The sequence below is a fragment of the Phyllobates terribilis genome, unplaced genomic scaffold, assembly GCF_046119375.1.
Source record: "Phyllobates terribilis strain yellow unplaced genomic scaffold, ASM4611937v1 Scaffold_1__5_contigs__length_1240528914, whole genome shotgun sequence".
Classification (NCBI taxonomy): domain Eukaryota; kingdom Metazoa; phylum Chordata; class Amphibia; order Anura; family Dendrobatidae; genus Phyllobates; species Phyllobates terribilis.
In genome coordinates, this window is record NW_027362761.1 from 438,506,323 (window position 1) to 438,534,000 (window position 27,678).

At 43.1% G+C, this 27,678-nt stretch overlaps 1 protein-coding gene across 1 annotated transcript; it reads right to left on the bottom strand.

Annotated features, from left to right (window-relative positions):
• Positions 1–754: 754 nt before the first annotated feature.
• On the bottom strand, positions 755–27,210 carry MACIR (macrophage immunometabolism regulator). The gene is made up of 2 exons (XM_073677690.1): positions 27,042–27,210; positions 755–3,188 (listed from the first exon to the last, which is right to left on the bottom strand). The coding sequence occupies exon 2, from the start codon at positions 3,166–3,168 to the stop codon at positions 2,542–2,544; it is 627 nt and encodes a 208-aa protein (XP_073533791.1). The 5' UTR covers positions 3,169–3,188; positions 27,042–27,210; the 3' UTR covers positions 755–2,541.
• Positions 27,211–27,678: the final 468 nt, after the last annotated feature.

Consider the following 27,678-nt stretch of genomic DNA (forward strand, 5'->3'; position numbering starts at 1 on the left):
CTTGTGTCAGTTGCTCCACAGCAAACACTCACATCCACTGCCTAAATTGATTTCAGTCGCTCCTCCACTCAAGATACAAACTGCCTTTTCTTTAGTTGCAGTGTCCATAACAAAGCTGCAGTTTGTAGTCTGTGGCTACAGAGGACATTGAAGAATTGTGACTACATACAGTACAGACCAAAAGTTTGGACACACCTTCTCATTTAAAGATTTTTCTGTATTTTCATGACTTTGAAAATTGTACATTCACACTGAAGGCATCAAAACTATGAATTAACACATGTGGAATTATATACTTAACAAAAAAGTGTGAAAAACTGAAAATATGTCGTATATTCTAGGTTCTTCAAAGTAGCCACCTTTTGCTTTGATGACTGCTTTGCCCACTCTTGGCATTTTCTTGATGAGCTTCAAGAGGTAGTCATCGGAAATGGTCTTCCAACAATTTTGAAGGAGTTCCCAGAGATGCTTAGCACTTGTTGGCCCTTTTGCCTACACTCTGCGGTCCAGCTCACCCCAAACCATCTCGATTGTGTTCAGGTCTGGTGACTGTGGAGGCCAGGTCATCTGGCGTAGCACCCCATCACTCTCCTTCTTGGTCAAATAGCCCTTACACAGCCTGGAGGTGTGTTTGGGGTCATTGTTCTGTTGAAGAACTTAGAATATAAGACAAATTTTCAGTTGTTTCACACTTTTTTGTTAAGTATATAATTCCACATGTGTTAATTCATAGTTTTGATGCATTCAGTGTGAATGTACAATTTTCAAAGTCATGAAAATACAGAAAAATCTTTAAATGGGAAGGTGTGTCCAAACTTTTGGTCTGTACTGTATGTGGGAAATCTGCATACATGGACCTGCCCTTTATGGAGTACATAAAGCAAGAAAAAAAAGATATGAAAAGCAAAACGGTATACCGTAATAAGCAGGGCTGTGGAGTCGGTAAGCCAAACCTCCGACTCCTCAATTTCCATGACACCGACTCCGACTCCCTCATACATGGCTCATGTTTAAGTGATACATTTATTGTAGCACAGATTCATCTCAGCTAAAAGTCCAGACCCTTAGATCAGGAATAGAACAGACATTTATAGGACATTTCATAACTTTCCCAAATTCTTATGAAAAAATATTCCCCTCATCCTGCATTGAACTACTGTGCCCAATTTATTATATATTTTAGAAGTTGCAGTCAGTCCATTTTCTACCGACTCAGATTCCACCAAAATGGACACCGACTCCACAGCCCTGATAATAACGTATTTAGCATTATTATCATAAACTGGTGCATGTAAACAGTCAACCTAGGGAGATTTTGAAATAATTTCCATAGTCCAATATGTGACTAAATCCTTCCTGTAATCATGTGCTATTACTGTATATCTAGCACTTACAGAGTCAAATAAAATACCATATCAAAAGAATTGACGATGGTCACATCTAAAACAAAGACATATATCTACATAAGGGTTTGAGAGTGGGAACCAGTTGCAAACAAGAGGGTGGCATACCCACTTACGTGAAGACCCCCAACAAGGTTTTAATTGGCATCATCTCCGAACAAGTTTACATAGGTGAATTGTTAAAGGCTGGAAATATAAATATAATTATTATTATTTTTTTTATATATACCATTTTCCAGTTAATGGGCCCAATATGAGACTAGATGTTCTGGGTTCAGCTGTGTGACAATCTCACACACGCGTAGGCATAGACAATATGGTGTATCGTATGACATTACACACCACGTTGTTTATCTTGCCTCAACGCTATCCATCTGTACAGATATTTCCCTCATAACAGCCAGCACACTTCACATTTCAGTAGTATTCCCAAGCACTGTCAAGTTTATAATTAAAATATATATATATTGCTTAATCCTACAAAGTAAACACAAGAGGAAAGTAGATTCAAAATTCATGAAAAACCTGGAAATGTCGGCTTCTTAGGAAAGCAATCCACAGACGGTAGATTTAAGTTTCTGAAGAATGAATGGTAAGAAAGGGCACGATTTCTGTCTATATAATCACTCATATATTAAAACTACTACAGTATATATTAATCTTAAAACATTCAGCAAGTAAACAACAAAACGAGTACTCAAGGGTATTTTCAGCATCTAAATCATAACTTATTTACGCACATATATTTTAAGTTAAGTCATTGCTTAATCTAAACCCTATTAACCACAACATATTTTAGTGAAAAATCAGCAAAATCCTTCATCTTAATTCAGTTAAAACTTTTCAAAAAGTTCTTCAATCAAAAATGATTCCGCTACCTAATCCTAATCCATGGTAATTCCACACTCAAAGTCTTGCTCCTTGAAGAAAGAAATGGCTTTAAAACCGATGCACCTCAACAAACTGCCAAACCAAGGGCTTCAGTAAGACGCTTGATGTCATATGGTAGGACTTGACAACCTATCTGCAGACGCTACCTAGACAACACATCCACTAAATTGTGTAGCACAGATGTTCCTCGAGGTGATTTTCAGATGTGCTACAAGAAAGGTGCAAATTAAATCAGAATTTTTCCTCTTCAAGTATTATTTCTTGCAAAAACGCGATCGCCCCTCAGAGTAAGATGCTGGAGTTGGTACTGCAACACTTCTGTGTCTGGGGACTCCTTGATGTTCATCTTATCTAGGTTGAGGTAGTCCAGGGACTTTGAATGTATCCTCTTGCCCTTAAGAAGACAAAGTGGTAAAGGACCATGGACAGCCTTGTAAGACTCGTATGGAATAACTTTATTGCACTTATCTCCTGAGCTTGGCATTCGCCTTCGTCGCCTTCCATTTATGGCAGGAATTTCATATGGTTGATAATGACGCCCTTTAGCTTTGTATATTCGTGAAGAGCGGGAAAGTCCAGAATCATGCTGCTTGGAGCGAAAAGATGGTATGGCTTCAGTAGAAGTCTCTTCGGTTGCTGCACACTTGTGTGCTAGCTTCAGAAGCTCTTCTCCAGTGGTAAACCCAACTAAATAATTGGAATCCATGTGAAGTATCTGATACCCTGACACTGTCCTACGAATTGGGGAGCATGGTGTACTAGAACAGCGGGGTTTCTCAGGTTCTACTTTTAATGGAGAATTCCGTTCTATAGAGCTAGAGAGAGGTATAGAAGAAATGCTAGTCCTCTTATCTCCTTTAATATCTACTTCCATTTTGGTGGTTCCAATTGATCCTAAAAATACAGAAGAATACATAGGTTATACAATCTTAAATTCACTAAATTTATGATTTATCTGTATTTACCACAAAAGAAGTGATAGCCTATTGCTAGTATAGTCGATCAATTCCTGATGTCCCCCCCCCCCCCCAGTGGTGGATCAGGGTCATCTCCTGGTTGTCCATGCAGGGTCCTGGAAAATGCCACGCATAGACAACAGGAGACAATGTAGTACCATGCTTTCAGAGTGCTCCCACCACTTTGCTCTAGCGTTCAGAGAGGGTCACAGAAGTTGGACCTCCGGAATCATAAATTTCCTGATAGTAGTTCACCTTCATTTCCGGGCCGTTTAGCCAGTGTCCAGAAAAGCCCAATCAAGAGATAAAGTAGTATGATGGTTCAAATTCCTCTGGCTACTTTGTTTTAGAGATCAGAAGGGTTCACCCTAAGCCACCAAAGCCCCCCATAGCTATATGCCACCACCTTTAAAACTGACGGTTTAAAACTGATATTCCATTAACAAATAATAGGTAGAGGTTTGACTTTCAACCTTGTAAGTTCACATTCTATAATTCACCTCTGTTGTGTCAGATTCTGCTCATTCATCTATTGCACAGGTCAGAGGTAGGACCCTCCAAACTGCAGCCTATAACCACAGTCTTTAGAATAATGGTGGGCATGCTTTAACAACAAATGAAGGACACTGCCCCATAGATTTTTTTGTGACATAAAATAAAATACGGAAGTATGTTTTTAATAGAAATTCTTAAAGGGAGATATCAGACCGCTACTATGGGCATACAGGTGATAGAAAAGTAAATCTATACATACCTGTATGGCCCATAGTAGAGGTTTGATTGCAGAGAAAAGTAGTTTTATCTTTTTGGTTTTCAACAGACTTGGCGTCCGGGGGACGCCAAGCAATGCCCGCATATCTGATATTATTCCCCTAAATCGCCGCCTATCAGCCTAGTTAGCATTTTCCCACCCTCCCCTGCACGTCACAGGGAGCTGTGACGTGTGCTTTCCTTACTCACCTCCTGGCGCATGCGCAAATCTTATAGACCGCGCTTTGTTTCCTCACGGCTGGGTTTGTAGGAGCACAGTGCCGCAGTGCTCTATTGTGCAGGCGCCGAGGAGTCACTGTGACTTCCGCTCCAGTGACTCCCGGCGCATAACAGGAAGGTTTTCTGCGGCACTGTGCTCATACAAACCCGACCGGGAGAAAACAAAGCGCAGTCTATAAGAGCCACGCTTTGCGCATGCGCCGGGAGGTGAGGAAGGAAAGCGCAGCACATTCACCCGGGATGCGAGGAAGGAAAGCACACATCACAGCGCCCTGTGACGTGCAGGGGAGGGTGCGAAAATGGTAACTAAGCTGATAGGCGGCGGATTTAGGGGAATAATAATCAGATAGGCGAGAATTGGACGCCAAGCCTGTTGAAAACCAAAAGGATAAAACTACTTTTCTCTGCAATCAGACCTCTACTATGAGCCATACAGGTAAGTGTAGATTTACTTTTCTATAACCTGATTGCCCATAGTAGTGGTCTGATATCTCCCAGGGGGGTGACAGAGTCCCTTTAATGATACCAGTAATGTCCCAGTAAGTTAGTAAGTTGGTGTAGTGTTAGTGTAGGGAGTACAATTGGGGGAGAAAGGCTAAACTTGATGGGCCTAGGTCTTTATTCAACCTACGTTACTATGATACAATTATAATCACTATTATGCATCATCAAGCTTAGTCTGAATCTTCAAGACATTATGACACAGCAATAAATCTAAAGAAATACATTTTTTTTCCTGAAAAACAAAAGCACTGTCCATTTTCAGAAGAGACAATAGTGTCACGGTAGATAAACTCCACCGGTAGGTGTGCAGATAAACAATGTGGAGGTGGCAGCCGTGGGCGGTTTCTATGGCTGCAACATGCTGTGTGATCAGAACATGAACATGGGCATGCAAACCGGGTCCATTTACCGTGCTTTTCAGAAAGATCAAATAAATGATGAAAATGAAGAATATTTAAAGCAGGTCTATCAACCAAGAAAAGGCAAATAAAACTACTTATACAGTTATACTTGCAGTATAAATTTCACTGATTAAGAGGCTGTGGAAAAGCAAATAAAAGCCTTTAGCGCACTGTTAAGCCCTCTCAATTTGCATTCTGCCATTTTCCTTATCCTGATTGACAGCACTCGCTTGCACAGAGTAAGCGCTGTTGCTGCATTTATTCAATCCACGGCCCAAAGTTTACACACTGACACTACAGGACCCTATCTGTGTACACAGTGCAAGTGCGAACTCCACGGACTAAGTACAGGGCTCAGGCAGTGCTCGGTCCGGCTAGAGAGTAACTCACTGAGGCCTTGACCACACAAGGGTACACTGAAGCCCCCTTTTTATATATGAAATAAAACACTCTTTCACGGCCACTAAAACACTGGAATCTACACAGCAAGAATGATACTTAACCACTTAGTGACCAAGCCAATTTTAACCTTAACCCCTTCGCCCCTGGGCTATTTTCCATTTTTGAGCTTTTGTTTTTTGCTCCCCTTCTTCCCAGAACCATAACTTTATTTTTCTGTCAATATGGCCATGCGAGGGATGAGTTGTACTTTTGAACCACACCATTGATTTTACCATATAGTTTACTGGAAAATGGGAAAAAAAATCCAAGTGCAGTGAAATTGCAAAAAAAAGTGCAATTCCAGAGTTGTTTTTTTGCTGTTTTTTTAACATGTTAACTAAATGCTAAAACTGACCTGCAATTATGATTCTCCGGGTCATTACGAGTTCGCAGATACCAAACATGCATAGGTTTGTTATTTTTTTATTTCAGTAGTGAAAAAAAAATCCAAAGTTTGTAAAAAAAAAATGAAAAAAAATAAAAAAAAGTGCCATTTCCCGAGACACGCAGCGACTCCATTATTCGGAATCTGGGGCTTGATGAGGGTTTATTTTTTGCGCGCCGAACTGACGTTTTTATTGATTCCATTTTGGGGTAGATACGTTGATCGCCTGTTATTGCAATGTTGCAGCGACCAAAAAAACATAATTCTGGCATTTTGATTTGTTTTCTCGTTACGCCGTTTACCGGTCGGATTAATTCTTTTTATATTTTGATAGATCGGGCGATTCTGAATGCAGCAATACCAAACGTGTATTTTGATTTTTTTTGGTTTTATTTTGAATAGGGCAAAAGAGGGGTGATTTGAACTTTTAGATTTCAACATTTTTTTAAAAAACATTTTTTTACACTTTTTATTTGCTTTAATAGTCTCCATAGGCGACCTGAAGCAGCGATCTTCTGATCACCTGTGCTACACATACTGTAGCTACTGTACGTGTAACAAAAATGCTCATCTGCTATGACAGCCACAGGGGTCTCCTGCAGACCCCGGGTTGTCATACCAACCCATCCGCGGCCAACGATCATGTGACGGACGCCCCGATGGGCCTTATGACTCGCTTCTGGCACAGCCATGTTAAATGCTGCTGTCGGAGATTGACAGGGACATTTAGCATGTTAACAACCGCGGGTGGATCGCGATTCCACCCCGCCGCTGTTCAGGGCACATGACAGATGATCAGATCACCTGTCATGTGCCTGAAATGATGCGGGCTCAGCACTGGAGCCCGCATGAAAGGGAGGGAGGCGACATATGACGCATATATACGTCATATGTCGTGATAGGGTTAAAGAGGTTGTCCACTACTTAAAAACTGATGACCTATCCTTAGGATAGGACATCAATGTCTGATCAGTCGGGGTTTGACACCTGCCACCCCTGCCAATCAGCTGTTCTCTGTGTCAGAGGACAGAAATGCTCCATTGCAGAGCTGCTCCGTCTTCTGATAGTGGCCGGCGCAGGGTACTACACAGCCGCCTCCTATTCAAATTAAGGAAGAAGCACTATTTGGTTTTTGGAGCACAGATTTTGCTAGAATAGTTTGCCCATGACATTTGAGGAGCCCGTAAGGTGCCAGAACAGCAGGTAAAACCCCAAATTTACCCCATTGTAGATATTGTACCTCTCAATGAATTCATCTACGGCTGCAGTGACTATTTTGTAACCAACCCTGGCTTGATTCTGGAGAATTGTAAATCTGCCAGCTTAGTGCCTATACAGTATAGTGCTTCCATATATTGTAGCGCCCCCATACATTATGTTCTGGGGCTGCTTTGCTGCATCTGGCACAGGGTGTCTTTCAGGGGCGGAACTACCGCCCGTGCAGCCGGTTCATTGAACGGGGGCCCCGAGGGAGAGGGGGCCCCTCTAGCCTCCAGTAGGGCCGCCATCAGGGCATGACTGCCCTGACTCCAGTATGGGGCCCAGCCGGTAGGGGCCCCCTTGGGGGCCCCCCTCTTGTGCGTCTCTCTCCTCATGGGGCCCCCGGCCCCATGCTAAGCGCCGGGTCCGGGACATCTCAGCGCTGCGCTGCTGCGGCAGCGCTTTCATGATTCCCCTGACTTCCGGTCATGTGACGGCGCCGTCACATGACCGGAAGACAGGAGAACCTGGTGTCAGCGATTTGGACGAGCGCCAGGATTCTGCAGGGATCGCATGGGGGTAAGTATAACAAGTTTTTTTTTTTTTAAATACAATTTACTAGGAGTGGGGGGAATGGGAGATGCACATGTGGTGGAGGGGGATGAGAGAGGTGCACATGTGGGGGAGGGGAATGAGAGAGGTGCACATGTGGGGGAGGGGGATGAGAGAGGTGCACATGTGGGGGAGGGGGATGAGAGAGGTGCACATGTGGGAGAGGGGAATGAGAGAGGTGCACATGTGGGGGAGGGGGATGAGAGAGGTGCACATGTGGGGGAGGGGGATGAGAGATGTGCACATGTGGGGGAGGGGGATGAGAGATGTGGACATGTGGGGGAGTGGGATGAGAGATGTGCACATGGGGGGGATGAGAGAGGGGCACATGTGGGGGAGGGGGATGAGAGATGTGCACATGGAGGGGTGAGAGCTGCACATGGGGGAGATGAGAGCTGCACATGGGGGAATTGGGAGAAAATGAGCTGCACATGGGGGAATTGGGAGTAGGGGGATAATGAGCTGCACATAATGAATGTGGGGTGGGGGACAGTAAATGATAAATGATGATGGGGTGGGGAGAGCACGGACATGATATAATGAATTGGGGCAGGGGGTGCATGTAAATAATGAATGCGGGGAGCAGGAAGTATAGAGTAGGTGGCATTGCGGATGCAGGAGTGTAACTGGTAACAAATTGGCGGAAATAGTAGAGGTTCTAATTAAATTATATATTAAGTGCCTATTTACAGTTAATGGGGGCACCGTGGTGGATTACAATTTATATTTGGAATGGTAGGTTGCATAATAACTAACCATATATTGCTGGTGGATGCACGTCTGTATTCAGCTGCGTAATGTAGAAGTTGGGGAATGTGCTCTAGATAACTGTGTTATTTTATGCAGAGATGAGACCTGGCTGGAAGACGTGATGGCGGTCTGTGCTGGATGAAGGAGAAAAGCGTAGCTGAAGGACTTCACCTAGAGACGTCACCAGTGAGTCAGTGCATTACATGTACACTTACACTATATACTATGTACCGGGCTCCTGTGTATAATGTCACTGGTGATCACTGTATTACCTGTACACTGACACTATATACAGAGCTCCTGTGTATAATGTCACTGGTGATCACTGTATTACCTGTACACTGACACTATATACAGAGCTCCTGTGTATAATGTCACTGGTGATCACTAGATTACCTGGACACTTACATTATACATACCATGTATAGAGCTCCCGTGTATAATGACACTTATGGTAATATTAGTAATGTGGTGGTAATATTAGTAATATGGTGGTAATATGTGGTCTGGTCATGGTGTGGCAGTTTTTCCCCCTTCTGTGTGGTATTATTCGGTCACTATGTTGTGGTAATATGTGGTCTGGTCATGGTGTGGCGGTATTCCCTGTATGTGGTATTATTGGTCATTTTAAAAAAAAAATGTATATGACACATTCCCTTAGAGAAAACTAAATAAAAATATATCTAAAAAGAGTATTGGATATTTTAAGAAAATTTTAATAGGTTAGAGTAGGGCCCGGCCAGAAGAGTCTACCTTATCGTGGTGGCGGCTTTAAAAATCTTTTGGCCAAAACAAAAGCTGATGGCTATGCATGTGGCACCGTCACATGGCCGAACGTCAGGAGAGCCTGGTGGCAGCGACGTGGACGAGCGCCAGGATTCTGCAGGGATCGCATGGGGGTAAGTATAACAAGTTTTATTTGTTTTAAATACAATAATACAATTAATTAACTAGGAGTGGGGGGGATGAGAGATGCACATGGGGGGGGTGAGAGATGCACATGGGGGGGATGAGAGATGCACATGGGGGGGATGAGAGATGCACGGGGGGGTGAGCTGCACATGGGGGGGATGAGAGCTGCACATGGGGGGATGAGAGCTGCACATGGGGGGGCGAGAGATGCACATGGGGGGGTTATGTTTACATAACTTTGTTGCCTTATGAAGCGCAGGGGGGGGCCCCCAAAAATTTCTTGCACAGGGGCCCACTACAGTCTGTGTCCGCCCCTGGTGTCTTTAATCTGTGCAGGGTACAATGAAATCTCAAGACTATCAAGGGATTCTAGAGAGAAATGTGCTGCCTAGTGTCAGAAAGCTTGGTCTGAGTCACAGGAATCGTTTGATTGCAGTGATTGCCTCAAAAGGTTGTTCAAGAAAATATTAAGTTAAGAGTACCATCATTTCTGTCCAGGCCTATTTCATGAGTTTAATTTTTTAAAAATTCTGTGGAAGCAGGGCTGAAAAGCAATGTCTGAGTTTTATTTGTTCATTTTCATAGATTTTTAATTTAGTATTACTTATGTCAGATTCAAGTTATTTCTGTGACCATTGTGGGTTTTTCTTTCATTAAACGAGGGGTACCAACAATTTTGACCACGTGTGTAACATTTTTTGGTCGCTTCCAGTATACGGCTGGGATCACATTCTTGTGTTCTACGCTGAGTGCTTACGTCGAGGTTTCCATTTAAATTCCACAAAAATGCAATTCAGTCCCCCCAACAGAACCACCCACCATGATGAGGCAGATGAAGACAATCTGGACTCCGTTTGTTCCGATGATATCCAACCTTTTAGGCCTTTATGGAACTGTGGTCGCCCACACTTGTGCGCTAAGAAGACATCTAATATGATGGAACACCACTGGAACGCAGATCAGACTGAGTCCAAAGTGACTCGATCTGCCTCATATGAGAGTGGTTCCGTTGAGGGTTTTGTCTGAATCGCGGTTTTGGGGATTTACACAGAAACACCAACGTAAGTGCTCAGTGGAGAGCTCAGGATAACTGTGAGCCAAGCCTTGTTCCAACTTTTGGGAGGCAGAATGAATAAATAGACAACAGTACAAGAATAGTTCTTATTTTTATTTTTGCGCCGTTCCTTATGTGGTATAAATAATAAGTCAGTTTTATTTTTCGGGTCGGTACAATTCCAGCGATACCAGATTTATATGTTTTTTTATGTTTTACTTATCATGCAGTAAAAATGCTTTTTTCTTTAAAAAAATATATATATTTTGTCGCCATACGCTGAGAACTTTTTTATCTTTTTCCCGAATGAGTCATAATAGGGGCTTTTTTTTTGCGGGACGGTTTGGCGTTTGCATTTATATCATTTTTTTTTTTACATATGACTTTTTGATTGCTATCTATTCAATTTTTTGGTGTGTCACTATGATGAAAAAGCAAAATTTTTTACGGTGTTCACCGTACCTAATAAAAAACAAAAAAACAGGAAACAGCACAAAAAAGCAGTTTAGGTGCAAAAAGTCCCCCAGGGGCTGTGAAAGGTCCACAACATTGGACCGAAAAGTTGCCACATGGGCTATTAAAGTACTTCACGTCACTATCTGTGTGCAGCCTCCATATTTTTATTGGATAATAAGAAAACAAGAGTTTTATACATTGGGTCGTTCCGGACTCTGTGATAACAATTATGTGTACTTTTTTGGGTCTATTTTTGCTTTCATGCAAACACTGCATTTTAGTGGCTTTTCTGCTTATTTTATTTAACTTTTTTCACTTAGTTCCACTGTGGGACATGAATATTTTTTACCTTGATAGAGGGTCTCATGCATTGTAGTACTCGTGTACTGCAAAGCCTGAGACCTGTCATTGTCTCTCTGACAGAGCCTGTGACACGTGGCTTGTAGCAGGCCACCGTACCCCGGGGTCATCAAATCACCTCAGGGTACTATGGCAAGGATCGGCATTCGCGATTCACGGGGGGGGGGTTGATCCTGCCATAGGGGGTCTTTTAACCTCTTTTTAGCCACTTAGATACCACTGTCGCGATTGACAGTATTTAGGGGGTTCATCAGCCCAGATTGGGTTCAAAAACATCCAGGGCCGATACCGCAGGGTGTCAGCTTGCATGTACAGCTGTCACCTGTGAGAATTTCAGCCACGGGGCGGCACTATACGCTTATTCCCAATATTTGCTTTAAAACAGTAATGAGGGAATAAGGCCCCTTCGCGGCTGCCGTTTTAATGCTTATCGCCGGTCGTTAAGGGGCTACAGAAGCTAAGTGAGACTCCCATTTATATCCATTATGAATGAAGACAGGCATATCCAGGATTACCACCCTGAGATAGATAGATGATAGATATCATATATCTACAGATTTTTCTGTATTTTCATGACTATGAAAATTGTACATTCACACTGAAGGCATCAAAACTATGAATTAACACATGTGGAATTATATACTTAACAAAAAAGTGTGAAACAACAGAAAATATGTCTTATATTCTAGGTTCTTCAAAGTAGCCACCTTTTGCTTTGATGACTGCTTTGCACACTCTTGGCATTCTCTTGATGAGCTTCAAGAGGTAGTCACCGGAAATGGTCTTCCAACAATCTTGAAGGAGTTCCCAGAGATGCTTAGCACTTGTTGGCCCTTTTGCCTTCACTCTGCGGTCCAACTCACCCCAAAGCATCTCGATTGGGTTCAGGTCTAGTGACTGTGGAGGCCAGGTCATCTGGAGTAGCACCCCATCACTCTCCCTCTTGGTCAAATAGCCCTTACACAGCCTGGAGGTGTTTTTGGGGTCACTGTCCTGTTGAAAAATAAATGATGGTCCAACTAAACGCAAACCGGATGGAATAGCATGCCGCAGCCAGATGCTGTGGTAGTTATACTGGTTTAGTATACCTTCAATTTTGAATAAATCCCCAACAGTGTCACCAGCAAAGCACCCCCACACCATCACACCTCCTCCTCCATACTTCACGATGGGAACCAGGCATGTAGAGTCCATCCGTTCACCTTTTCTGCATCGCACAAAGACACGGTGGTTGGAACCAAAGATCTCAAATTTGGACTCATCAGACCAAAGCACAGATTTCCACTGATCTAATGTCCATTCCTTGTGTTCTTTAGCCGAAACAAGTCTCTTCTGCTTGTTGCCTGTCCTTAGCAGTGGTTTCCTAGCAGCTATTTTACCATGAAGGCCTGCTGCACAAAGTCTCCTCTTAACAGTTGTTGTAGAGATGTCTGCTGCTAGAACTCTGTGTGGCATTGACCGGGTCCCTAATCTGAGCTGCTGTTAACATGCGATTTCTGAGGCTGGTGACTCGGATAAACTTATCCTCAGAAGCAGAGGTGACTCTTGGTCTTCCTTTCCTGGGACGGTCCTCATGTGAGCCAGTTTCTTTGTAGCGCTTGATGGTTTTTGCAACTGCACTTGGGGACACTTTCAAAGTTTCCCAATTTTTCGGACTGACTGACCTTCATTTCTTAAAGTAATGATGGACACTCGTTTTTCTTTACTTAGAATTTGTGTTATGGCAAGAAAAAAGCAGCTAACAGTCTATTCAGTAGGACTATCAGCTGTGTATCCACCAGACTTCTGCACAACACAACGGATGGTCCCAACCCCATTTATAAGGCAAGAAATCCCACTTATTAAACCTGACAGGGCACACCTGTGAAGTGAAAACCATTTCCGGTGACTACCTCTTGAAGCTCATCAAGAGAATGCCAAGAGTGTGCAAAGCAGTCATCAAAGTAAAATGTGGCTAATTTGAAGAACCTAGAATATAAGACATATTTTCAGTTGCTTCACACTTTTTTGTTAAGTATATAATTCCACATGTGTTAATTCATAGTTTTGATGCCTTCACTGTGAATGTACAATTTTCAAAGTTACGAAAATACAGAAAAATCTTTAAATGAGAAGGTGTGTCCAAACTTTTGGTCTGTACTGTATATCTCATATATAATATGAGTGGGAACATACAGTACACTGAATGGGACAATGCCGCACATTTCACTGACATGAACCCATGATTCGCCTTTACGGAATATCATGGCTTCTGGCTCCTTCAAAACTGATCTGAGGTTTCTTGTTGAAGAGATCTTGAGATTTCTTCCTGTCTCCCTATTTATTTCTGAACATGAGACTTATCACCTGCATTGTTATCTATATATATCACCTCTAAATGTATTATTATACTCAAAATGTAAAATGGTCCTCCATAATGGTACCTCGGTTATTCCAGTCACAGATCAATGTGTGTACAAAGGATTGGGTCTTGCTCTTCTTTCTGCCATTTATTCAGTGTTTTGCCTCTTTTGGCCTCTCATGGTTTGTAAATGATGGCTTTCTAAATTTAGCATGTGGTGTCCCAGATCTTTTCATAATGTTCTTCTCTACAAACAAGCTAAAGACTTCAGCTAGTAAGCATCAAGCACCCCAACCACCAGATAAAGTACCATACACGTTCTTCTCCACAAAACTTGGACAATTGCAGAGCACCGGAGACACCATGGAGAACAAGAACTTGCCATGCCCGACACACTACCCACAATTTTTTATCGAAAAGAAGTGAAATAAATCAATCAACAACAAGAAAAAAGATCTTAGGTGTGAGACCACTGTCAGCTTTAGGAAAATATAGAAAACCAAAAAATTGCATTGGCATCACAAAATAATGAATTCCACAGATATACTTGTCTGCATATGTATATACCGTACATACAAACATATATATACATACATATACACACACACTTTTTTTTAATTCTATAGGCTAGATTCACATATTGGTGGGGTTGTATTAGTAGAAAAAACATGTATAACCTATTCACACAGACTCAGAATTGAAAACCCTGGTGGCTTGCCCCGAGCTGCAAGCATGTACAAAAAGATGAGCTTAAATGAGGTGTGGGTCGAGCATGCAGAGTGGAAGAATGGATTGAACATTGCTTGTTGAGGCCCATTTAGAACGGCTGATCTTTGCCTAAATAACGGTCACCAATCAACTATATACAATTTGTTCCCTGCTTCTTTACGGCCCTGTTTACATGGGCCAGCAAAAACAGATAGGAACAGAACGATCATTACTACAATTGTTCTGTTCCCAGCATTGTGTTGTCGGCAGCACATTCCTTGTTTACACCGGGTGTTGCGCTGCTGTGAATAATTATTTTTACATCAACATAAATGATCTGCTCATAAAAAAAAATAAAGGGGCCAATTTATTAAGGTGCTTATAATAGAATTCTGACATAAAAAACCTTAAAAAAAAAAAAATCACAATATTTTTGGACATCTTGGAAGTTGCACAGAATTATAAAGACTTTTGCCATTTACACGCCAGTATCGACCAGCTGCACCAATATGGGTGCAGCATTGGAGGGACAAGGTGTGGCTTCGCCTGTCCGTCAAATTCATGAAAAGTTACACTACTTTAGAGTACCCTAGTTCCTGACTGGTTTACATTTCTGGCAGAGGCGAACACCAGTTAATAGATGTGCCCAATTTATTTATTACTATTCCAGCGAGCCCATTCGTTAAAACTGGTGTGTAGAACAAACACTTACATCATGTCATGTACTGCAGAGTCATAAAAAAACAAAATATATGTAAGAACAATGTAGAGTAATGCACCTAGGACATAATAATCCTATTGCTTCATATACACTGCTCAAAAAAATAAAGGGAACACTTAAACAACAGAATATAACTCCAAGTACATCAAACTTCTGTGAAATCAAACTGTCCACTTAGGAATCAACACTGATTGACAATCAATTTCACATGCTGTTGTGCAAATGGAATAGACAATAGATGGAAATTATTGGCAATTATCAAGACACCCTCAATAAAGGAGTGGTTCTGCAGGTGGGGACCACAGACCACATCTCAGTACCAATGCTTTCTGGCTGATGTTTTGGTCACTTTTGAATGTTGGTTGTGCTTTCACACTCGTGGTAGCATGAGACAGACTCTACAACCCACAGAAGTTGCTCAGGTAGTGCATCTCATCCAGGATGGCAAATCAATTCCAGCTGTGGCAATAAGGTTTGCTGTGTCTGTCAGTGTAGTGTCCAGAGGCTGGAGGCGCTACCAGTAGACAGGCCAGTACACCAGGAGACGTGGAGGGGGCCATAGGAGGACAACAACCCAGCAGCAGGACCGCTACCTCCGCCTTTGTGCAAGGAGGAACAGGAGCAGCACTGCCACAGCCCTGCAAAATGACCTTCAGCAGGGCACAAATGTGCATGTGTCTGCACAAACGGTTAGAAACCGACTCCATGAGGGTGATATGAGGGCCTGACGTCCACAGATGGGGGTTGTGCTTGTCAAGGTAAAATATATTATAGAAAATCAATTAGTTTCTTTTAATAGATTACCTAATCAGTGTGAATCAATATAGAGATGATGAAATAATCTATGTGTATGTATGTATGCAAATGGTTAATTAGCTTCTCTGCATGCACTCGGACATCTTTAATTTGGAGGAGAGCAGTTACCTAGTGTATCTTAAATTGGTGAAACCTTCACATGCTCACAGCCCAACACCGTGCAGGACGCTTGGCATTTGCCACAGAACACCAGGATTGGCAAAGTCGCCACTGGCGCCCTGTGCTCTTCACAGATGAAAGCAGGTTCACACTGAGCACATGTGACAGACGTGACAGAGTCTGGAGACGCCGCGGAGAGTGATCTGCTGCCTGCAACATCCTTCAGCATGACCTGTTTGGCAGTGGGTCAGTAATGGTGTGGGGTAGCATTTCTTTGGAGGGCCGCACAGCCCTCCATGTGCTCACCAGAGGTAGCCTGACTGCCATTAGGTACCGAGATGAGATCCTCAGACTCCTTGTGAGACCATATGCTGGTGCGGTTGGCCCTGGGTTCCTCCTAATCCAGGACAATGCCAGACCTCATGTGGCTGGAGTGTGTCAGCAGTTCCTGCAAGATGAAGGCATTGAAGCTATGGAGTGGCCCGCCCGTTCCCCAGACCTGAATCCGATTGAGCACATCTGGGACATCATGTCTCGCCCCATCCACCAACGTCACGTTGCACCACAGACTGTCCAGGAGTTGGCAGGTGCTTTAGTCCAGGTCTGGGAGGAGATCCCACAGGAGACCATCCGCAACCTCATCAGGAGCATGCCCAGGCATTGTAGGGAGGTCATACAGGCACTTGGAGGCCACACACAATACTGAGCCTCATTTTGACTTGTTTAAGGACATTACATCAAAGTTGAATCAGCCTGTAGTGTGTTTTTCCACTTTAATTTTGGGGTGATTCCAAATCCAGGCCTCCATTGGTTAATAAATTTGATTTCAATTGATGATTTTTGTGTGATTTTATTGTCAGCACATTCAACTTTGTACAGAACAAAGTATTCAATGAGAATATTTCATTCATTCAGATCTAGGATGTGTTATTTGAGTGTTCCTTTTATTTTTTTGAGCAGTATACATTAAATGGGAGTATACTCAGGACTACAGAACAGGAGAAGGTCTTGGGTATTCTGGTTACAAGTAAGCTGAGCAGCAGTACTCAATGTCAAGCAGCGGCCGCAAAAGCAAACAAGATGTTAGCATGTATAAAAAGAGATAAAATCCCGTGATTCCAACATAGTTACCCCTCTATAAATCACTTGTAAAGCCACATCTAGAATATAGGATCCAGTTTTGGGCTCCACATTTTAAAAAGGATATTCAGAAGCTAGAGTCAGTTCAAAAGTGGGCAACTAGATTATTACAAGGGATGGAAGGCCTCTCATATGAGGAGAGGTTGGAAAAGTTGCGCTTGTTTAGCTTAGAAAAAAGACATCTCAGGCTATGTGCACACGAAACGTTTTTACTGCGTTTCCGCTGCGGTTTTTCCACTGCGAAAACGCTTGTTAATAGGTCTGCCAGCTATAACAATAGTAATACTGATGTGCTGTGCACATAATGGGGAAATTTCCTCTCAGGATTACCATTGCGGTATAAACCGCAGCATGACCCCTGGGTGGGAGTTTCCGCTGCGAATTCGCGCCCATTCACTTAAACTGAACCACAGCAAATATGCAGGTATAATATTTATACCTGCGGATTTGCTGCGCTTCAATTAAAGTCAACAGGCGCAAATTTGCGGTGGAAACACGGTGCGGGTGGTACCCAGGTTGGGAGAGGAGGACTACTACTCCTCTCATCCGACTGCCGCTCCCGCTGATAACAGCGAGAGCGGCGCGGCTGGGGGGGGAGCAGTAGTCTCCTCTGCCAAGCCGGCTACCACACGGTGTAAAAAAAGAAAAACCAAACACTATACTCAACTGTCCGGCGCTATAGGGCAGTGGGAAGAGCGGAAGCTAAGCGCCAGATTTGGCACATCTTATGGATGCGCCATTTCTGGGACTGCTATTAATAGCCGCGGAGGGGGCTAGTATTCATGGCCCCTTCCCTGGCTATTAATATCAGCCCGTCTGTTTAGCCCTTTCTGGTTAGATTTTATAGGGGGACCCCACGTAAATTTTTTTCTGGGGTCCCCCTGTAATCTAGTCAGTAAAGGCTAAACAAACAGCTGTGGGCTGATATTAATAGCCAGAGAACATTGTTGGCTGATGGCCCCTTCCCCAGCTACTAATATCAGCCCCCAGTGGTCGGCTTTCCGTCTGCTGGATATAAAAATGACACGGGAGCCCACGCCATTTCTTTTTTAATTTTAGTTTTTTTTTTTCATTTTAGGTGCCCACAATCAGGACGTAGCAGCGCTTTGGACGCATATTTTTTGCTGCGTCCAAAACGTTGCATTCTATTGAACCCAGGTAAATCCACATGTGTTCACTGAACCATGTGTATTTACCGCATTCAATACATTCTAGTGGTCAAATTTATGCTGCGGAGACTTGCAACTCCGCAAGAGAATTTGACATGCTGCAGTCCTGAAAGACGAGCCGCATGTCTGTGCCCATGGGCGATGAGCAGCCTCAGATGCACACATAGTGGACATGGAATTTTTAGAGACCATCCACTATGCTGTAACACCTGGACACTGCGGGTTTGACGCTGTATAAACAAGCAGCGTCAAACCTGCAGCTGCTCCTGATTGTGGTGACTTACCCAAACTCACCCGCAGCATGTCAATTTCTGTGGCGGACACGCTAGTCTCCACTGCAGATTTTGACCGATTGAAGTGTCATTATATGTGGTGGATTCACATGTAGCGACAACAGAAGTGCGGCATTAGAACACCACGTTTTGAACCCTGCGAAAATACGCCACGTCCAAAGCGCTACTGAGTGCTAATCAGGGGGACGTAACGGCTAACCAAACAGCTGTGAGCTGTTAATACTGGCCAGGGACCATGTTTGCAAACGACACCTTCCTAGGCTAAAAATAGCAGTTCACAGCTGCCGCATAAAATACATGAATGGAAATGCTAATGAGATTGGGCGAACGGGATTAGCTGACACATAGCTCCTTTTGATTGGTGAAGACAAGGTGTCAATCAGACCCTTTCATCACTAAACCTAATTAAATAAATAGTTAAATAAACACACAGAGCAAACACTTTATTTGAAATACAACGGACACATTCTTTAATCATTTAAATTAACCAATATACTCACCCCAGTTCTGATGGTAATCCAAGGGTTTAAGCAATGTCCCACCAAATAACTTTATTTAGCTCCAAAAAGCATTCATTGATATGCAAAAAAGCTTCAAAAACCGCATCAAAGAACTAGTCAAAATCGCGCGGATTTTCCTGCCAAGGAGATGCAGAAACGCTCAGGAAATTTCTGCTTCAAATTCTGAACATGCGCACATAGCCTAAGAGGAGATCTTCTTTACTTGTATAAATACAGTGTGCAAAATAAGAATTTGATACACTGACAATTTTGCAAGTTTTCCCACCAACAAAGAATGGAGAGGTCTGTAATTTGTATCGTAGGTACACTTCAACTGTGAGAGACAGAATCTAAAAAGGAAAAACAGAAAATCACATTGTATGATTTTTAAATAATTAAATTGCAAAGTATTTGATCACCTACCAAGCAGCAAGAATTCTGGTTCTCACAGACCTGTTGGTTTTCCTTTAATAGCCCTCCTAATCTCCACTCATTACCTGTATTAATTGTACCTGTTTGAACTTGTTACCTGTATAAAAGACACCTGTCCACACACTCAATCACACTCCAATCTCTCCACCATGGCCAAGACCAAAGAGCTGTCTAAGCACAGTGGCTCAATGGTTAGCATTGCAGCCTTGCAGCACTGGGGTCCTGGGTTCAAATCCTACCAAGGACAACATCTGCAAGGAGTTTGTATGTTCTCCCTGTGTTTGTGTGGGTTTCCTCCGGGTTCTCCGGTTTCCTCCCACACTCCAAAGACATACTTTGAATTGTAAAGTGCTGCAGAATATGTTGGCACTATATAAATAAAAAGATTATTATTAATATAAGGACACCAGAGACAAAATTGTACACCTGCACAAGGCAGGGATGGGCTACAGGACAATAAGCAAGCAGCTTGGTGAGAAGGCAACAGCTGTTGGCACAATTATTAGAAAATGGAAGAAACATAAGATGACTGTCAATCTTTCTCAATCTGGGGCTCCATGCAAGATCTCGCCTTGTGGGGTAAAGAGGATTCTGAGAAAGTTCAAGAATCAGCCCAGAACTACACGAGAGGACCTCGTCAATGACCTGAAGAGAGCTGGGACCACAGACTCACTCACTCTACGCCGTCATGGATTAAAATCCTGCAGGGCACTCCCTAATCACGCCAGCACAAGTCCAGGCCCATTTGCAATTCACCAATGACCGCCTGGACGATCCAGAGGAGGCATGGGAGAATGTCATGTGGTCTGATGAGACTAAAATAAAATTTTTTGGTATCAACTCCACTCGCCGTGTTTGGAGGAAGAAGAAGGATGAGTACAACCCCAAGAACACCATCCCTACAGTGAAGCATGGTGGGGGAAACATCATACTTTGGGGGTGTTTTTCTTCAAAGAGGAGAGTACGACTGAACTGTATTGAAGGGAGCAAGGATGGGGTCATGTATCGCAAGATACAACCTCCTTCCCTCAGTAAGAGTAATGAAGATGGGTCGTAACTAGGTCTTCCAGTATGACAATAAGGAGTCGCTGTGTAAGAAGCATTTCAAGGTTGTGGAGTGGCCTAGCCAGTCTCCAGACCTGAACCCAATAGAAAATCTTTGGCGGGAGCTGAAACTCTTATGTTGCCCAGCGACAGCCCCGAAACCTGAAAGATCCGGAGAAGATCTGTATGGAAGAGTGTGCCAAAATCACTGCTGCAGAGTGTGCAAACTTGGTCAAGAACTACAGGAAATTTCTGACCTCTGTAATTGCAAACAAAAGATTCGGTACCAAATATTAAGCTCTGTTTTTCTATTTTATCAAATGCTAATTAATTATGTAAAAATCATACAATATGATTTTCTGGATTTCTTTTAAGATTCTGTCTCTCACAGTTGAAGTGAACCTATGATAAAAATTCCAGACCTCTCCATTCATTGTAGGTGGGAAATCTTGCAAAATCAGCAGTGTATCAAATTCATTTTTCCCCACTGTATATGTGTGGTAGGTGCAAAGTACTGGCACATAACTTAATCCTTCCAAAGAACACACTAAGGACCAGGGGGCACTTATTACAGGTGGAAGAAAGACAATTCTGGCAGCTAAACAGGAAAGGGTTCTTGACAGAGCAGTCAGACTGTGGAATGCAGACCACAAGAGGTAGTAATGGCCAACACTAACAGCTTTTAAAAAAGGACTGGATGATTTCCTCGATACACATAACATTGTGGGCTATAGTTAATTTAGTGACAAAATGTGTAATTGGTGGAGAAAGGTTGAACTTGATGGACTTAGGCATTTTTTCAACCTATGTAACAAGTATACTTTATAAGAGAATGGGGCAGATCTACCTGTTACTTCTTTCCACCTGTGTTGGCCATCATCTATGGCCTAGTGCTCATCAGTTGCTGTAGGTTTAGATGTACTCTCCAGTTAGAGGCAAGCTAAAATCCACTTTCTGATGAAGGCTATTCCCCCCTACTTTACATTACCATTAATGTGTACTCAGATTTTCTGCTGTGTAGTAACTTAGCCCCACCCCCCACCCCCTCCTAAAATCACCAGTTTTAAAATGTCAGTAAGGCTAAGCTCACAAGAGTGTATATAAAAAAAAGTTTTCTTGATAAAAATCTGATAAATGATTTTTCATCTGTATTGTCAGGGACATAACTTTAATAGGTACAGGGATTGCAATCAAACCCGGGCTCTTGAGCCTAAGGGTCCCCAAAATTCCCTTTGGCCCATATGAAAAGACCAATACTATTAAAGACCCATCATTACGTATGGGGGCCATGTTGGGGATTTTGCATTGGGGCCCAAGAGGTTGCAGTTACACCACTGTGTATGGCATCTATTTTTATCAGCAGTTAACATTTACAAGACATATACACTTTCCTATGTTAATAATTTAAAATGTATTCGTAAATATCAGATACAATACGGATGATCCTTGCGAGATCCGATTATTTTTGAGCACCAATAGGACAAATACGGAAGAGACTAGTGCATGCTGCAATTATCTTCATACGGTCAACCGGTCCATGTACATAGCCTCACCTTGACAGGTGTTTGGGGTCATAACATCACTTGTACTGCCCACCTCTGATGTGGAAGTGAGGGGTCACCAGAATACCCCATTAAATTATGACTCATCTCCTATATATATACAGTACAGACCAAAAGTTTGGACACACCTTCTCATTTAAAGATTTTTCTGTATTTTCATGACTATGAAAATTGTACATTCACACGGAAGGCATCAAAACTATGAATTAACACATGTGGAATTATATACTTAACAAAAAAGTGTGAAACAACTGAAAATATGTCTTATATTCTAGGTTCTTCAAAGTAGCCACCTTTTGCTTTGATGACTGCTTTGCAATTTTCACAGTCTGTACTGTATGTTATTATTTCAATATACTGTAATGCATATGTGACATGCAGAAGTAGTGCTGTTGCTTCAAAATCATCCAGCAACTGTTACAAATAACACAAGCACAGGAGACAGGAAGTGTTGTGCTTCAGAAGCATCCAGCAACTAGAGGGGTTAACACAGTCACAGGAGACAGGGAGTGTTTTAGCAGAGCCCCAGGGGGATTGTGGGGAACATGTTATTGTAGTCTGGCTGAAACCAAAGAGAAAGGTAGTGTGTTATCTGTATCTCACAGAAGGCAACTGATCAGGATTCAGATCAGGAGAGAAACTAAACACAGGTCAGATAAACTCCCTGAACTAACAATGCAGAGTATTATCGGGCAGGAAGATAAGGACTGGAAGGAATTGTGTCACAGGGATCATCTCCCTCATCAAACCCTCCCCACCCTCCATCTCCATGCAGGATAAACAATGCTGTGTACTATTCTGTCCTTGTGCAGGAAAAGCCTGTGGTTGTGTATGCATAGAAGTGTGCTGCTAAGATATCTAATCCATGCTGAATTATGCTACTGAAGAGACTGTAATACTGTGCCTTGTGAAGAAACTACTGTATTGTTACTGGAGCCGGTTGCTGAAGATTGTTGCTGTAATATTCCTGAATTGCACTGGCTGTACTTCAGATTAAATTCCACTGTTAAACTGTTGAAAAAGACTCTTGTCAGATGTGTCTGGTCAGCAATTGAATCTATTGTGTGCCTGAGAGAGGCTGCAGCCTATGGTCCTCCTGAGTAATGGTTCCCCCAGGATTCCAAAGAATTCATGAAACCAGTCTCGCCCTATCTGAACCTAGCGGCATGGGTATAACACAGATACAATGTATACTCTGCTCTGCCCACTGACCGTACTGGTGATGATACCAGCAGCAGAAGCCACAACGCTTTTCCTGAATTTCTTTCTCCGTGGTAGGAATGTAGATGGCAGATCCGTGCTTACTGAAGAGACTCATCTATGCAGTGTTATTTTTTAATATAAGAGGTGTCAATAGTACAAATGATTGGGAGTGCGGTTTTATTTTTATTTCCGCAGCACCTGACACAAAGGCCCTGACTGATCACACCATACTGCAATCTGCTGCCTCCAAGGAATAGCGAGGCAGAAATGTGAGGAAGAATTTTCTCACTTGATAAGACACAATACAGAGCGTCAGGTCGTCCAGGTCATTGCCAGAATATATGGGCTCGGTATTTTGACTTCTTAGGAACATTATTAGTGGCTGCAGCTTCTTCTGCCATAAAGCCATGTCTACACAGTCAGGATTAGCAGACGCCAATTGCAGAGCATTCAGGTTTGGATATGAGCTCATTCCCGGTTTAGTTCGCTGGTGCCAATACACGGCTTTTCTGAGCTTGCAGTCAAAACATGACGCGGGCATCAGTAAATTTTAGGGGAATCCTTTCTAATATACAGACAGCATAAATTTACATTAAAAAGTCCTAAATTGCAGTTTCATTTTCCTAAACACAGACAACTCCTTTAAATACTACACATATAGAGCACGTCCCAAATCATGGAATCTGCCATTGGCTAGAAATGTGCGTTCAGCAGACAGCCCCTCCTGGCACCACTGGTTCCACTATAAGATGTCTAGGGCATAAAGGGAACCTGTCACGTCCTAGTTGCTATGTATACTGCCCCCATAGCATTGTTAGTGATGCAATGTGCATCACTAACATGCTTATTTCATTAAAATTGGTGGTAACATAATGAGTCTATAACATTTTATATACTTATATCCTACCTGCTCGTTTCAGTCATAGGGGTGCGATCCTGGTAGTCAGTCAGGGGCAGCGCAGCATTCAGTCAGGGCTGGCGCCGTCCACGTATTTGAATTTTGCTCCCAGCTAGCGCTAATATAAGTGGGGCGCATGCGTAGTTTTACATCGCCAGCTGCGGCTCCCCGCGCAGGCACAGTGAGGCTGTGTAGATCCGAGCTTCACTGCGCATGCACTGTGACGAGCGGCTTCGGCTGCACACAGTGAAGCTCGGACCTACACAGCCTCATTGTGCATGCGCGGGGAGCCGCAGCTGGCGATATAAGTGGGGCAGTTTTACATCAGCGTTAGCTGGGAGCAAAGTATATAAAATATTATATACTCATTATAGTACCACCAATTTTAATAAAAAAAAGCTTGTTAGTGATGCACATAGCATCACTAACAACGATATGGGGGCAGTGTAGATAGTAGATTGGGACCTTAAAGGGAACCTGTCATGTCCTATCGGTTCAAAAGTTGTAAAACTTTGAGATTTAAAAAGAAAAAAAAGCCTTGCCCCAGGGCACATTATACTATAGTGGTGCAGTCCCATAGTTGAGATTTCTGACATGTAAAATGTGAACGTACCTTATAAACCTGCAAATAATTTCCCTACAGGTTACAGTTCGCGCTGTACCTGCAGGACGGGAAGTAATAGTGACAATGACAAGATAATGACTGGAAATGGGGAAGAAGGAGAACAAGTACCTGACCGTGCAAACTGGATCCACAACCCTGCCCAAAGGTCATACGGACGTCAGTATATTCTATATATCACTGGCGGACATAGACCAAAGAGGGCCCCTGTGCAATAAGTGTATGGGCCCTCTGCAATCCAATATCTCATCATAATGCAGAACTCCATCCGTTTTGGAGATGGAAATGCGCCCCCTTACCTTTTGGACCCCTGTATGGCTGTACAGGCTGTACCAGCGATATGTCCGTCCCCATTTTATATATATATATATATATATATATATATATATATATATATATATATATATATATACACACACACACATATACATACACACACACACACATATAAATACACACACACACATATATACACGCACACACATATATATATACACATAGATTTATACACACACGTGCATCTCACTAAATTAGAATATCATCAAAAAGTTAATTTATTTCAGTTCTTCAATACAAAAACAAACTCATATTATACAGAGTCATTACAAACAGAGTGATCTATTTTAAGTGTTTATTTCTGTTAATGTTAATGATTATGGCTTACAGCCAATGAAAACACAAAAGTCATTATCTCAGTAAATTAGAATACTTTATAACAACAGCTTGAAAAATTATTCTAAAATTCGAAATGTTGGCCTATTGAAATGTATGTTCAGTAAATGCACTCAATACTTGGTCGGGGCTCCTTTTGCATCAATTACTACATCAATGCCGCATGGCATGGAGGTGATCAGCCTGTGGCACTGCTGAGGTGTTATGGAGACCAGGTTGCTTTGATAGCAGCCTTCAGCTCGTCTGCATTGTTGGGTCTGGTGTCTCTCATCTTCCTCTTGACAATACCCCATAGATTCTCTATGGGGTTAAGGTCAGGTGAGTTTGCTGGCCAATCAAACACAGTGATACTGTTGTTTGTAAACCAGGTATTGGTACTTTTGGCAGTGTGGACAGGTGCCAAGTCCTGCTGGAGAAGGAAATTTATATCTCCAAAAAGCTTGTCGGCAGAGGGAAGCATGAAGTGCTCTAAAATTTCCTGGTAAACGGCTGCGCTGACTTTGGTCTTGATAAAACACAGTGGACCTACACCAGCAGATGACATGGCTCCCCAAACCATCACTGATTGTGGAAACTTCACACTAGACCTCAAGCAGCTTGGATTGTGGCCTCTCCACTCTTCCTCCAGACTCTGGGACCTTGTGGAGTGTGTCAATGACTGCCTTCTGGACATCTGTCAAGTCAGCAGTCTTCCCCATGATTGTGGAGCCTACTGAAACAGACTAAGGGGCCTTTTTAAACGCTTAGGAAGCCTTTGCAGGTGGTTTTGTTAATTATTCTAATTTACTGAGATAATGAATGTGTTTTCATGGCTGTAAGCCATAATCATCAACATTAACAGAAATAAACACTTGAAATAGATCACTATGTTTGTAATGACTCTATATAATATAGAAGTTTCACTTTTTGTATTGAAGAACTGAAATAAATTAACTTTTTGATGATATTCTAATTTACTGCAAATATATAGGCACATTACTTATTACTAAATATGTTTGTACGAATATGTTCTTCAGGATACAATGTTGTACATTTATACATATGCAGACTGTATATATTATATATGATCTAGCATACGCACAGATATACTATATATAGCTTCATATAAACCCCCATTTACACCTCCATATTCCATATATACCCCCAAATACCATGTGTGACCCCTCAGGCTGTGGTCACACAGTGCAGCATCCCTTTCTGCAGCATCATGCCCTGTGCACTGCCCATAATGCTGCCCCCATTCTCCCCGCATCCCTGTGCTGTGGAGGCAGAGGGGCACAGCCACCCCGGAGCACATCCCAAGGGCGACCTCCAGCTGCGCCATCTGTGGCTCCGCGTCCTGAGGGCAGAGCTGCATTGTGGCCCCGTCTGTATACACATCTGTGCAGCCCCATCCCTCACACAATAGGAGCAGCCATCGCCCCACACACCCCGCTGCCAGCTCCGTGCCCACCGCATAAGATGGCAGAGCTGCAGTGCCAGGCTGCCCGCCTCCCGGTGCATTACCTGAACACCCGGCGCCGCCACTTCCTGCTGCCGCTGCTGCACAGGAGCCGGGCGAGGCAGGACTGTGTCCGTGTGATCAGGGAGGGAAGAGGAGGAGTGCGCCCATAGGAAGCCGCCCACAGCTTCACCCACAGCTTCACCCACATCCCCCGCCTCGCGCCGTTTCCAGGGTGAGCAGCTCCCAGTGACAAGGGAATGGGCACCCAGGGGTGTAGGCTGTGAGGAGGGAGGCGACCTGCGCCATGTTATCAGCACAATGCCATGGTACCACTGCCATACTGCAGGGTTAGATACACTGTGTGAGCGGCCATGTGCAGATGGGAAGCCGGCCAGAGAACATGGGGATGTCAGGGCCAGAATTATGGTGGGCAAAGCATCTGGCTCCTGTCATGGTACCTGCGCCATCTGTGTAGGGTGCAGTGCACGGAGCCTTGTAGGGCTTCCAGGCTGGTGCCCATGGCATGGGGGATGGATGGCACCAAACCGCTCAACCCACATGGGCTTTGTGCGAAAGATCATTACAATAACCACCAAAATTGCTCTGAGAATTAATCTCCCGGGCTTTAAAAAATAAGCAAAAAAACACAAGTACTGTGGAAACAGTGCAAAGTAAGAACACTTCAAAAATAGACGTGAC

What these genes read in the sequence shown, in the direction of transcription:
- MACIR (XM_073677690.1), bottom strand. Translation starts at nt 3,168, where the DNA reads ATGGAAGTAGATATTAAAGGAGATAAGAGGACTAGCATTTCTTCTATA.